At 39.7% G+C, this 14,691-nt stretch overlaps 1 protein-coding gene across 3 annotated transcripts in view; it reads left to right on the forward strand.

Moving 5' to 3' along the window:
• Positions 1-14,691, forward strand: part of LOC100598121 (CD302 antigen) — a 146,597-nt gene that overhangs the window by 116,986 nt on the left and 14,920 nt on the right. For all 3 annotated transcript variants that reach the window (XM_012496559.2, XM_030796594.1, XM_030796597.1), the window contains 2 exons: positions 11,191-11,301; positions 13,899-14,015. In XM_012496559.2, coding sequence (XP_012352013.2) covers positions 11,191-11,301; positions 13,899-14,015 — 228 coding nt within the window. The remainder of the gene's footprint in view (positions 1-11,190; positions 11,302-13,898; positions 14,016-14,691) is intronic.

The following is a 14,691-nucleotide window of genomic DNA, read 5'->3' on the forward strand; positions in this document are numbered from 1 at the left end:
GTTCTGTTCCATTGATCTATGTCTCTGTTGTGGTACCAGTACCATGCTGTTTTGGCTACTGTAGCCTTGTAGTATAGTTTGAAGTCAGGTAGCGTGATGCCTCCAGCTTTGTTCTTTTGGCTTAGGATTGACTTGGCGATGCCGGCTCTTTTTTGGTTCCATATGAACTTTAAAGTAGTATTTTCCAGTTCTGTGAAGAAATTCATTGGTAGCTTGATGGGGATGGCATCGAATCTAGAAATTACCTTGGGCAGTATGGCCATTTTCACGATATTGATTCTTCCAACCCATGAGCATGGAATGTTCTTCCATTTGTTTGTATCCTCTTTTATTTCATTGAGCAGTGGTTTGTAGTTCTCATTGAAGAGGTCCTTCACATCCCTTCTAAGTTGGATTCCTAGGTATTTTATTCTCTTTGAAGCAATTGTGAATGGGAGTTTACTCATGATTTGGCTCTCTGTTTGTCTGTGATTGGTGTACAAGAATGCTTGTGATTTTTGTACATTGATTTTGTATCCTGAGACTTTGCTGAAGTTGCTAATCAGCTTAAGGAGATTTTGGGCTGAGACAATGGGGTTTTCTAGATATACAATCATGTCATCTGCAAACAGGGACAATTTGACTTCCTCTTTTCCTAATTGAATACCCTTTATTTCCTTCTCCTGCCTGATTGCTCTGGCCAGAACTTCCAGCACTATGTTGAATAGGAGTGGTGAGAGAGGGCATCCCTGTCTTGTGCCAGTTTTCAGAGGGAATGCTTCCAGTTTTTGCCCATTCAGTATGATATTGGCTGTGGATTTGTCATAGATAGCTCTTATTATTTTGAGATACGTCCCATCAATACCTAATTCATTGAGAGTTTTTAGCATGAAGGGTTGTTGAATTTTGTCAAAGGCCTTTTCTGCATCTATTGAGATAATCGTGTGGTTTTTGTCTTTGGTTCTGTTTATATGCTGGATTAGATTTATTGATTTGCATATGTTGAACCAGCCTTGCATCCCAGGGATGAAGCCCACTTGATTATGGTGGATAAGCTTTTTGATGTGCTGCTGGATTCGGTTTGCCAGTATTTTATTGAGGATTTTTGCATCAATGTTCATCAAGGATATTGGTCTGAAATTCTCTTTTTTGGTTATGTCTCTGCCAGGCTTTGGTATCAGGACAATGCTGGCTTCATAAAATGTGTTAGGGAGGATTCCCTCTTTTTCTATCAATTGGAATAGTTTCAGAAGGAATGGTACCAGTTCCTCCTTGTACCTCTGGTAGAATTCGGCTGTGAATCCATCAGGTCCTGGATTCTTTTTGGTTGGTAAGCTATTGATTATTGCCACAATTTCAGAACCTGTTATTGGTCTATTCAGAGATTCCACTTCTTCCTGGTTTAGTCTTGGGAGGGTGTATTTGTCGAGGAATTTATCCATTTCTTCTAGATTTTCTAGTTTATTTGCATAGAGGTGTTTGTAGTATTCTCTGATGGTAGATTGTATTTCTGTGGGATCGGTGGTGATATCCCCTTTTTCATTTTTTATTGCATCTATTTGATTCTTCTCTCTTTTCTTCTTTATTAGTCTTGCTAGCGGTCTATCAATTTTGTTGATCTTTTCAAAAAACCAGCTCCTGGATTCATTAATTTTTTGAAGGGTTTTTTTGTGTCTCTATTTCCTTCAGTTCTGCTCTGATTTTAGTTATTTCTAGCCTTCTGCTAGCTTTTGAATGTGTTTGCTCTTGCTTTTCTAGTTCTTTTAATTGTGATGTTAGGGTGTCAATTTTGGATCTTTCCTGCTTTCTCTTGTGGGCATTTAGTGCTATAAATTTCCCTCTACACACTGCTTTGAACGTGTCCCAGAGATTCTGGTATGTTGTGTCTTTGTTCTCATTGGTTTCAAAGAACATCTTTATTTCTGCCTTCATTTCATTATGTACCCAATAGTCATTCAGGAGCAGGTTGTTCAGTTTCCATGTAGTTGAGCGGTTTTGAGTGAGTTTCTTAATCCTGAGTTCTAGTTTGATTGCACTGTGGTCTGAGAGACAGTTTGTTATAATTTCTGTTCTTTTACATTTGCTGAGGAGAGCTTTACTTCCAACCATGTGGTCAATTTTGGAATAGGTGTGGTGTGGTGCTGAAAAAAAATGTGTATTCTGTTGATTTGGGGTGGAGAGTTCTGTAGATGTCTATTAGGTCCACTTTGTGCAGAGCTGAGTTCAATTCCTGGATATCCTTGTTAACTTTCTGTCTCGTTGATCTGTCTAATGTTGACAGTGGGGTGTTAAAATCTCCCATTATTATTGTGTGGGAGTTTAAGTCCCTTTGTAGGTCACTCAGGACTTGCTTTATGAATCTGGGTGCTCCTGTGTTGGGTGCATATATATTTAGGATAGTTAGCTCTTCTTGTTGAATTGATCCCGTTACCATTATGTAATGGCCTTCTTTGTCTCTCCTGATCTTTGTTGGTTTAAAGTCTATTTTATCAGAGACTAGGATTGCAACCCCTGCCTTTTTTTGTTTTCCATTTGCTTGATAGATCTTCCTCCATCCCTTTATTTTGAGGCTGTGTGTGTCTCTGCACGTGAGATGGGTTTCCTAAATACAGCACACTGATGGGTCCTGACTCCTTATCCAGTTTGCCAGTCTGTGTCTTTTAATTGGAGCATTTAGCCCATTTACATTTAACATTAATATTGTTATGTGTGAATCTGATCCTGTCATTATGATGTTAGTTGGTTATTTTGCTCGTTAGTTGATGCAGTTTCTTCCTAGCCTTGATGGTCTTTACAATTTGGCATGTTTTTGCAGTGGCTGGTACCGGTTGTTCCTTTCCATGTTTAGTGCTTCATTCAGGAGCTCTTTTAGGGCAGGCCTGGTGGTGACAAAGTCACTCAGCGTTTGCTTGTCTGTAAAGTATTTTATTTCTCCATCACTTATGAAGCTTAGTTTGGCTGGATATGAAATTCTGGGTTGAAAATTCTTTTCTTTAAGAATGTTGAATATTGGCCCCCACTCTCTTCTGGCTTGTAGAGTTTCTGCGGAGAGATCAGCTGTTAGTCTGATGGGCTTCCCTTTGTGGGTAACCTGACCTTTCTCTCTGGCTGCCCTTAACTTTTTTCCTTCATTTCAACTTTGGTGAATCTGACAATTATGTGTCTTGGAGTTGCTCTTCTCGAGGAGTATCTTTGTGGCATTCTCTGTATTTCCTGAATCTGAATGTTGGCCTGCCTTGCTAGATTGGGGAAGTTCTCCTGGATAATATCTTGCAGAGTGTTTTCCAACTTGGTTCCATTCTCCCCGTCATTTTCAGATACACCAATCAGACGTAGGTTTGGTCTTTTCACATAGTCCCAAATTTCTTGGAGGCTTTGTTCATTTCTTTTTATCCTTTTTCTCTAAACTTCCCTTCTCGCTTCATTTCATTCATTTCATCTTCCATCAGCGATACCCTTTCTTCCAGTTGATCGCATCTGCTACTGAGGCTTCTGCAATCTTCCCGTAGTTCTCGAAACTTGGCTTTCAGCTCCATCAGCTCCTTTAAGCCCTTCTCTCCATTGGTTATTCTAGTTATCCATTCTTCTAATTTTTTTTTAAAGTTTTTAACTTCTTTGCTATTGTTTTGCATTTCCTCCCGTAGCTCAGAGTAGTTTGATCGTCTGAAGCCTTCTTCTCTCAACTCGTCAAAGTCATCCTCCATCCAGCTTTGTTCCATTGCTGGTGAGGAACTGCGTTCCTTTGGAGGAGGAGAGGTGCTCTGCTTTTTAGAGTTTCCAGTTTTTCTGCTCTGTTTTTTCCCCATCTTTGTGGTTTTATCTACTTTTGGTCTTTGATGATGGTGATGTACAGATGGGTTTTTGGTGTGGATGTCCTTTCTGTTTGTTAGTTTTCCTTCTACCAGACAGGACCCTCAGCTGCAGGTCTGTTGGAGTTTACTAGAGGTTCACTCCAGACCCTGTTTGGCTGGGTGTCAGCAGCGGTGGCTGCAGAACAGCGGATTTTCGTGAGACCACAAATTCAGCTGTCTGATAGTTCCTCTGGAAGTTTTGTCTGAGAGGAGTACCCGGCCGAGTGAGGTGTCAGTCTGTCCCTACTTGGAGGGGGTGCCTCCCAGTTAGGCTGCTCGGGGGTGAGGGACCCACTTTAGGAGGCAGTCTGTCCATTCTCAGATCTCCAGCTGCGTGCTGGGAGAACCACTACTCTCTTCAAAGCTGTCAGTCAGACAGGGACAGTTAAGTCTGTGGAGGTTCCTGCCGACTTTTTGTTTGTCTGTGCCCTGCCCCCAGAGGTGGAGCCTACAGAGGCAGGCAGGCCTCCTTGAGCTGTGGTGGGCTCCACCCAGTTCGAGGTTCCTGGCTGCTTTGTTTACCTAAGCAAACCTGGGCAATGGCGGGCGCCCCTCCCCCAGCCTCGCTGCCGCCTTGCAGCTTGATCTCAGACTGCTGTGCTAGCAGTCAGGGAGACTCCGTGGGCATAGGACCCTCCGAGCCAGGTGCGGGACACAATCTCCTAGTGTGCCGTTTTCCAGGCCCGTTGGAAAAGCGCAGTATTAGGGTGGGACTGACCCGATATTCCAGGTGCCGTCTGTTACCCCTTTCTTTGACTAGGAAAGGGAACTCCCTGACCCCTTGCGCTTCCCGAGTGAGGCAGTGCCTCACCCTGCTTCGGCTCGCGCACAGTGCGCTTCACCGACTGTCCTGCACCCACTGTTTGGCACTCCCTAGTGAGATGAAACCGGTACCTCAAACAGAAATGCAGAAATCACCCGTCTTCTGTGTCGCTCAGGCTGGGAGCTGTAGACCGGAGCTGTTCCTATTTGGCCATCTTGGCTCCACCAAAATATGAGTCTTAACTCACCAAAGAGGAGGTGGCTCTTGTTAATATCCAGGCTTTCAACTGGCGATCCCTACGGATCAAGAGTCTACAAAGATTAGAACACCTCTTCATATAGACTCAGTCCCTGCTGATCAGAATCCTTTCTAAAGGAAAATAACATCATTTAGAGGTACTACAATTTTTCATACACGTGTTTGGCATTTGATAGAAAACTACCAGGCAGAACAAAAAAAAACAGGCTTAAGGGGATGTGAGGGTGCAGGGTAGGAGAGTAGAGAACAGACTAATAACTCATCTAGAAATTAGAATTTTCAGAAATGGACTTTAAAATAACTGTGATAAGTTAAAGAATATAAATACTAAGATTGAGAATTTTAAAATATAATCAAATTGAAATTTTAAAAATATAATCAAGTTGAAATTCTATAACTGAAAAATCACTGACATTATAAACTCAATAGATGGGGTTTAACAGCATGAAAAACTGAAGTAGGCTGGGCACACTAACTCACGCCTGTAATCCCAGCACTTTGGGAGGCCAAGGTAGGAGGATTGCTTGAGACCAAGAGTTCAAGACCAGTCTGGGGAATATAGTGACACCCCTGTCTCTACAAAAAAAATCAAACAAATTAGCCATCCTGTCTACTCAGGAGGCTGAGGTGGGAGGATCACTTGAGCCCAGGAGTTCAAGGCTGCAATGAGCTATGACCATGCCATTACCCCAGCCTGGGTGACAGAGAGAGATCTTGTCTTAAAAAAATAAAAATTGAAGTTACCCTTACCTCAGTTAAGTTACAACTTAAGAGTGCATTAATAAACCAGGAAGAATGAGATTATAGTATGGAGAGTATTAACAGTATTGAAAAGAGCAAAAGGATATACAGGACATGGTAAAAAGTCTAACATAGATGTAATTTTGGTCCGAGAAAGGGAAGAGAGAGAGAATGGAGCAAAAGTAGCATCTGAAATGATAATGGCCAAGAACTTTTCAAAAGTGACCAATGAAAATAAGCCGCAGATTCAGAAAGTGCATTGAATTCTTAGCAGGATTTTAAAACACTACAACAGCAGCATACCACTGTAAAACTGCTAAAAACCAAAGACAAAGAAAATCTTGAAAGCAGCAAGAAGGGGGAAAAGCACATTACTGTCCAAAAAACAACAGTGAGACTGACAGTTAACTTCTCAGTAGAAATGATGGAAGCCCAAGCAACAAAACTATAGTGATTCGTTGCTTAGTTAACAACAGGGATACATTTTGAGAAATGCAATTTTTCATCAGGCAATTTTGTCATTGTGCAAACATCGTAGAGTGTACTTACACAAACCTAGATGGTATGCCTACTACACACCTAGGCCACGTGCTGGAGCGTATTGCTCCGCAGTAACTTGCAGAGCCTGTATGGCGTGTTACTATACTGAATACTGTAGGCAATTGTAGCACAACGTAAGTATTTGTGTTTCTAAACAAAGCAAAAGCACAGTAAAAATAATGGTATTATAACCTTATGGGAACACTGCCATATATACAGTCTATCATTGACCAAGATGTCATTATATGGTGCATGACTATGTACATCTTAAATGAAAGATAAGCTGCCATTCTACAATTCTGTATTTGCAAAGATAGCCATCAAACATGAAGACAGTATAAAGACCTTTTTTCTTTTTCTTTTTCTTTTTCTTTTTCTTTTTTTTTTTTTTGAGACGGAGTCTCATTCTGTTGTCCGGCTGGCGTGCAGTGGTACAATCTTGGCTCACTGCAACCTCCGCCTCCTGGGTTCAAGTGATTCTCCTGCCTCAGCCTCCCCAATAGCTGGGATTACAGGCACCCGCCACCACACCCAGCTAATTTTTTGTATTTTTTATTAGAGACAGGTTTTCACCATGTGGGCCGGGCTGGTCTCAAATTCCTGACCTCAGGTGATCCACCCACCTCGGTGCTGGGATTACAGGTGTGAGCCACTGTGCCTGGTGGAGACATTTATAGAGTATCAAGAACTGAGGGAGTTTCCAGTAGACCTGCACTTAAAGAAACACCAAAGAGATTTCTTTAGGCAAATGGAAAATTATCCCAGTCAGTAACACAGAAATGCGAGAAGGAATGAAGAGCAACAGAGAGGGTAAATATGTATTTAAATCTAAAGGAACACCGGCCAGGCAAAACAGTAATAAAACAAGAAGATAAAGGAAAGGAAGTCAATGAAATTAAAATACTGTGTGTTTCTAGGACTGCCTAGGAAGTGGTAAAAGTACTGATTTATTTGAGGTATTAATAAATCAAGGTCACATATTATAATTTTCAGGGTAGCTACTATAGAAAAAAAGTTAAAGAATATATAATTAACAAGCTAAAAGAAAAAGGATCAAATATAAAATGTTTAATACAAAAAAGACAATAAATGAGAAAAAAGGAACATAAAATAAATAGGACAAATGAAAAACAAATATTAAGATGGTAGATATAAACCCCAATTCATCGTAACTACATTAAATATTACTGGAAATACTTCAATTAAAAGACAAAGATGATCAAGCTAGATTAAAAAAAAAACTACTTGCTGCATGCAAGAATTATAAGTACTTTGAAAAAGTGTTTGGTAGTATCTGTGAAAGCTGGGCACATGCATAGCATACTCGATGGCCCCAGCAATCTACTTCTACAAAGGTACTCACAAAAAGTATGCATAGAATGTTTAAAGCAGCATTACAATGGCTACAAACTAGAAACTACCCAAATATTCATCAACAGAAGAATGAATAAGTTCTTAGATAAGTCTTAAATAAAATGATTTTTAAAGTAACATTTATCAAAAGAAGCCAAACACAAAAGAGTACACAATGTATGATTCCATAACTATAAAGTTCAAAAACAGGCAAAACTAATCGATGGTGTTAGAAGTTAGGTTAGAGATGACCTTTGGAAGGGATGGTGAGCAAAAGAGGTTAATGTTCTGTTCCTCATTCCTCTGATAATTACATGGGTATGTTTACTTTATAAAAAACTCACCAAAAAATAAAAGAAAAAAGAAAAAAAATTCACCAACCTGTATATTTATGACTTGTGCATTGCATGTATGTTTTATTTGAATAAAAAGTTTAGTTTTTAAAAAGTGTATCAGGAAAGGTATTACAATTGGCAGCAAGGTCAATTCAGTTATATTTTAGTATGTAAGAAGCTTGGCCGGGCACAGTGGCTCATGCCTGTAATCCCAGCACTTTGGGAGGCCAAGGCAGCCCGATCACCTGAGGTCAGGAGTTTGAGACCAGCCTGACCAACATGGTGAAACCCTGTCTACTAAAAATACAAAAATTAGCTGGATGTGGTGGCGGGAGCCTGTAATCCCAGCAATTGGGAAGGCTGAGGCAGGAGAATCACTTGAACCCGGGAGGCAGAAGTTGCACTGAGCTGAGATTGTGCCACTGCCCTCCAGCCTGGGCGACAGAGTGAGACTGTCTCAAAAAAAAAAAAAAAAAACCGAAAAAGAAAAAGAAACTTAACATGCTTCAAGAAGGAAAGGTTGAACCCACAGGGAAAGGGAGTGTTTGAAGATGCTGAAGAGATGATAAATTAAGCTACTTAAGGTCAAATAAGAGGATTCATTCATTCAGCTGAATATTTTAAGTCCCTATTATAATCCAAGAGCTATCTGAGGTGTTAGGAATCCAAAAATTAATAAGGCTTAGTCCCTATTTTTAGAGTGGTCACTGTCCAGGAGCAAAAGATGCCAATGATGATGTCTGTAAAAGCTACATATTTTTAATACTTTCCTTGTGCGAGACACTGCTGTGCAGGTTTGCAGTATCTTACCTGATATTTACAACAATCCAGTGAGGTAGATGTTATCTCCCTTTTCCTGATGAAACACAGGAAATAATATAAGTTTTCCAAGGTCTCACCACCAAGATAAAAACCTAAGTCTGTCTGACATTAAAGCCGTTTTCCTGCTGGTACTTTACACTGCCATTGGATGGTGTGTGGTGAAATTACATGCAAAAGTCACAATCAATTCTAGTGGGGATGTCTTGGAGAAGGTGGTATAGATGGCCTGAGCCTCAAAGGATGAGCAGACAGAGAATAATGTTTGATGGCCTGGAAGTGGATTTGAAGGAAGAAGAGTATTTTCTCTGAATAAAGGCCAGATTTTCAAAGAAGGTGGCAGAAATGTATAATGAACCTGAGATGGCTGAGTGCTATTTCTCAGGGAAAGGATCTACCTGCTCCATATACAGACTTTCAACCAAGTGTCTTGTTTTCAGACCTTCCTCCTACAAAGCTGTCTGGCTTCTCCAATTCCTGACTCTGTTCTGGACTTCTTTGCTTTGTAAATGTTGGTATCATGTAATTTTATAGCCAGATTGTTTTAATGTTTCATAATGAACATTTACCCAAAGCAAAGTGCTTGTTGCAAAACAACCGTATCTTTAAGCCAGCATTGTGGGAGAGTTCTAGATTCCTGCCAGAGTTAAACCCAAGGTAGTCATATGTGTAATTCAAGTGCTTATTAAACAGCTGGAAGGAAAAAAAAAAACTTGGATATAAAATAAATTATAGGTGGGGCACAGTTGCTCTCATCTGTAATCCCAGTACTTTGGAAGCCCAAGGTGGGAGAATTGCTGAGCCCAGGACTTCAAGAGCAGCCTGGGCAGCACAGCAAGACCTTGTCTCTACAAAAAAATTAAAAAATTAGCCGGGTGTAGTGTTGTGTACCTGTGATCCCAGCTACTCAGGAGGCGGAGGCACAAGAATCACTTGAGCCTGGGAGGCGGAGGTTGCAGTGAGCCAAGATCATGCCACTGCACTCTAGCCTGGGTGACAGAGTAAGATTCTGTCTCAAAAAAAAAAAAAAAAAAAAAAAAAAAAAGTCTCTACGGATACAGGGAGCACCTTGCTTCCTTTTAAAGGCAAGACCGGTATGTTGAACATTCCACTTCTGCTAAACCCTAATTATACAGAAGTTATAAGACTGCGAAGCAATCTAGCTTGGTGGCCGTGTGCTCTGTGCTATATAAGAAGCTGAGGTCAGTACTGGGGACAACCAATGCTCTCTGCCATATTCTGAGCTTAGTAAACTTGAGAGTGTTGAATTAACTTAGATTAATGTAGCTGATTGGTAAATTCTGATCTTTGTGGTAGGGCTTGCTTCTACTTGTTTATATTAAAAAGGTAATGTAGAACTTAGGCCTGGAATGGTGGCTCACACCTGTTATTCCAGCAGTTTAAGAGACCAAGGCAGGTAGATCGCTTGTGCTTAGGAGTTTGAGACCAGCCTGGGCAACGTGGCGAAACCTTGTCTCTACAAAAAATACGAAAATTAGCCGGGCATGGTGGCACATACCTGTAGTCCCAGCTACATGGGATGCTGAGGTGGGAGGATCCCTTGAGCCCAGGAGGCAGAGGCTGCAGTGAACTGAGATCACGCCACTGCACTCCAGCCTGCACGACAGCACAAGATCCTGTCTCAAAAAAAAAAAAAAAAAAAAAAGGCAGAACTTAAACATAAAATTGCTATATATTTATATAGATGAAATCACTAAGATTTTTACCTATATACAAACCTAACAGAATATGGAAGCTTACTGCTTTGTACTTCTTTATTCACTGGAATTAAGTAAAATTCTCTTCTTTCCATTTTGGCCAGTGAAATCAACTCTTGCAGGGTTACTTTTGCTTATAATACTAACCAATTAAATTCTAGAGCCTAGGCTTAAAAATGCACATCTTTATAATAAACAAAAAGAGACTAAGAGAGAGGTGAAGGAGATGTCCCTTTAGAGCAGTAGAGGAAGAGTTATGGTTCTATTTCATTGAAATACCTCAAAGAATCTACTTTGATGAGGTGTTAAATTAAGAACATTCATAAGAATATCAATCTTGTTTTCCTGTGCAATATGAAAACTTGTGTGAATATTTATAAGCTAGGAACTTGTTTTTCTCTTCTCTGTTCTTGGAGGTACAATTTGAACAAAAGGGCCTTGTAAAAGTCTTAAGATTTTTGAAATTGTTAAATTCTGCAAAGATAACCTTCAAAGAGAAGTGTGTAATCCTGATTGGCTGTCTTCTAGATAGTTTGTTGCCTTGGTAATAACACTAATTTACATGTCTGAATTCCTAAACAACCTAAAAACTTGTATCTTTGCTCTGTAAAGTCAGAAGAGAATCATTGGCACATTTCTCTTTTCCCGTATGAATAATGGAGAGAAACAAATTCCTGTTACACTAGTTGAATTCTTATTTTAATAAAGATTTAACAAAGGAAACTGCCTTTGTGTGTGTGTGAAAATTTAATATCTAATATCCTTATCTTTGGGAATTCATGTAATTTTTTTTTCTCAACTTATTTAACAGTGTTCTTCTTTTTTCTACATAGACTGTCCTTCATCTACTTGGATTCAGTTCCAAGACAGTTGTTACATTTTTCTCCAAGAAGCCATCAAAGTAGAAAGCATAGAGGATGTCAGAAATCAGTGTACTGACCATGGTAAAAGGCTTATTCTTTTCTGTTTTTTCACAAATTAGTAAAGAGTGTTCATTAATTTCTTTAAAAATTGATTTTGTCACATCTGGCTTTTAACTGGGTCCTGGGATTTAATGTACAACTTTTATCTGACAACACACAAGCTACAGGCAGTGGAATTGGGTATATATTTAATCCTGGAGTTGGAAGACAGTTGTTGGACAATACTGTCCAAAGCAGGGTCTATTTAACATGCATATCCTGTGCCAGGCACTGTGCTTAAGCACCTCATATACTTTACCTGGCTTTAATTATCATAACAAACCTATCAAGTGGTGTATTATTATCATTTTATTGAGAGATGAAATTAACTTAGTTATTTGTTCAAGCTTACATAGGAAATAATTGACAAAGCCAGAATTTTAACCCAGGTCTGTTGGATTTTAGGCTTAGAGTTCTTAATCACTTAGTTATTCTGCCTGGAAAGTGCTGAAGTCAGATTACATAGGAGCATGAAGTAAGACTGTAGTAAAGAAGAGTACGTTAAGGAAAAATTATAAAAAAGCTATTTGCTAGAGCATACACTCAGTGTTCTCTAGGAAATAGATTTATAACTTCACATTGTAAAATATTTGAAGTAAAAGTGCCTTTTTTTCTTTTGAGACAGGATCTTGCTGTGTCCCCCAGGCTTGAGTGCAGTGGCATGATCATAGCTCACTACAGCCTTGAACTCCTGGGTTCAAGTGATCCTCCCATGTCTGCCCCCTGAATAGACAGGACTACAGGCGTGCGCTACCTATTTTGTCTGTTTGTTTGTAGAGACAGGGTTTCACTATGTTGCCCAGGCTGGTCTGAAACTCTTGGCCTCAAGTGATCCTCTCACCTTGACCTTCCAAGGTGCTGGGATTACAGGTGTGAGCCAATGCATCCAGCCAAAAAATGTCTTTTTTTTTTTTTGAGACAGAGTCTCGCTCTGTCGCCTAGGCTGGAGTGCAGTGGCGTGATCTCGGCTCACTGCAAGCTCCACCTCCCGGGTTCACGCCATTCTCCTGCCTCAGCCTCTCCGAGTAGCTGGGACTACAGGCGCCCACCACTAGGCCCGGCTAATTTTTTGTATTTTTAGTAGAGACAGGGTTTCACTGTGTTAGCCAGGATGGTCTCAATCTCCTGACCTTGTGATCCACCCGCCTCTGCCTCCCAAAGTGCTGGGATTACAGGCATGAGCCACCGCGCCCGGTGGAAAAATGCTATTTTTTAAAAACTGTGCTTGGAGGCTATTTATATGTTTAGCTACTGGGCCCCATTGAGCCTCTAATGATGGTGACACTTTTTTTGTTTTTTTTTTCTGAGACGGAGTTTTGCTTTTGTTGCCCAAGCTAGAGTGCAGTGGTGCGATCTCGACTCACTGCAATCTCTGCCTCCTGGGTTCAAGCGATTCTCCTGCCTCAGCTTCCCGAGTAGCTGAGATTACAGGGGTACATCACCGCACCTGGCTAATTTTTTGTATTTTTAGTAGAAACAAGGTTTCACCATGTTAACCAGGCTGGTGTTGAACTCCTGAGGTCAGGCAATCCACCCACCTCAGCCTCCCAAAGTGCTGGGATTACAGGCGTGAGCCACCATGCCCAGCCTAAAGGTGCTTTTTATTACTGTTATATTCTTCAACAGTAACATTTGGAAGAATGTATCAAACTGTACTAGGGATACCTTAATCAAAATCATATACCTTTATTATAGAAGGAATAAATGTAAACACCAAAGTTATTAATCTTATTAAAGTGCCACATAGTACTTAATACATATATGTTGTTTCCCTTTGAAAAAGTCTTACATGAACATTGGCTCGGTGAAAACAAGACGAAATTTCCAACATGCCAATATGGTTTTATTTCAAGGCAGTTGGAATAAAATAATAGCAATTTTGCTGGTCTTAGAATATTTTTAAAACAAGTTTTCCCCTGCAACTATTTTCTTTCCTTTCTTTCCTTCCTTCCTTTTTCTTTCTCTTTTCTTTCTTTCTCTCTCTCTTTTTGTTTGTTCTTTCTTTCCTTTTTTTTTTTTTTTAATGGAGTCTCAGTCTGTTGCCCAGGCTGGAGTGCAGTGGTGTGATCTCAGCTCACTGCAACCTCTACCTCCTGGGTTCAAGCAATTCTCTTGCCTCAGCCTCCTGAGTAGCTGGGATTACAGGTGCGTGCCAACAGACCCAGCTAATTTTATTTTATTTTATTTTTTTTGGTAGGGACAGGATTTCGTCATGTTGGCTAGGCTGGTCTCAAACTCCTGACCTCAGGTGATCTACCTGCCTCAGCCTCCCAAAGTGCTGGGATTACAGGCATGAGCCACTGCACCCGGCCCCTAAACTATTTTCTATCCCTTAAAAAAAAATTATGTAAAGTATACTGAGACATAAACATAATTTCAATGACATAAATCATATTAGAGGCTGAGAGCCAAGACATGTCCCTGTAACCTTATTAGCTTGTATGAACTGTAAGATCAAAGTTTATTGTCCAGCTCTAATATATATAGAAAGTTAAGCAACTATTTATTATTTTTATATACCTAGTGATTTTCACTGATTCTGGAATATGCTGACTTTTTTCTCTTTAAAATAATTTCAGGAGCGGACATGATAAGCATACATAATGAAGAAGAAAATGCTTTTATACTGGATACTTTGAAAAAGCAATGGAAAGGCCCAGATGATATCCTACTAGGCATGTTTTATGACACAGATGGTAAGTGATATTTACCTCGCGGGACATGACTTTGTTCTTCTTTTTTTAATGTAGTAAAACTGACGGCTCTTCAATTCTCTACTTCAAGTTGATGATTCCTGTGGCCTCCAGGTGTTAAATTTTCAGTGTGCACCTATGATCATACCACAGCTTGTATCTGCATAGCTCAATGAGTTACACAGATGAAGGCCACAGTTGATTCTTGTCTGGATTAAAATGTGGCTCTAAGGCTCAGTATTTTTGTAATATGGCATGATCATAAAAGTTAGTATTAGTGTCTGCAACTAATAGGCTAAGGATAGACTAAATTATCACGGTTCTGTTATATAAACGTATTTATCATCACTGTAGAAAAATATAAAGTACATATGTAAACATTTTCAAATGAAATGAAATTACTAAGGTTAGTGCTAATATTTAACTATTTTTCTTGACTTTTTTCCCATGAGAATATTATACATGTATATATTTTTGCGAAAATTGGATCATCTTCAGAAACCTCTTAAATCGATAGCTTTTGATGATTTGGCTGTACACAGGATATATTCCTCCTTCTAATTTTAATCCTACAACCAAAAGTTTAGACCAGACATACCTTAGTAACTTTCCACCTTTAATCCTACACCCTTTTTGGCTTGAACACCTTTTTTTTTTTTTTTTTTTTTTTTTAATTATA

This window comes from Nomascus leucogenys, chromosome 17 (genome assembly GCF_006542625.1).
Source record: "Nomascus leucogenys isolate Asia chromosome 17, Asia_NLE_v1, whole genome shotgun sequence".
NCBI classification, from domain to species: domain Eukaryota; kingdom Metazoa; phylum Chordata; class Mammalia; order Primates; family Hylobatidae; genus Nomascus; species Nomascus leucogenys.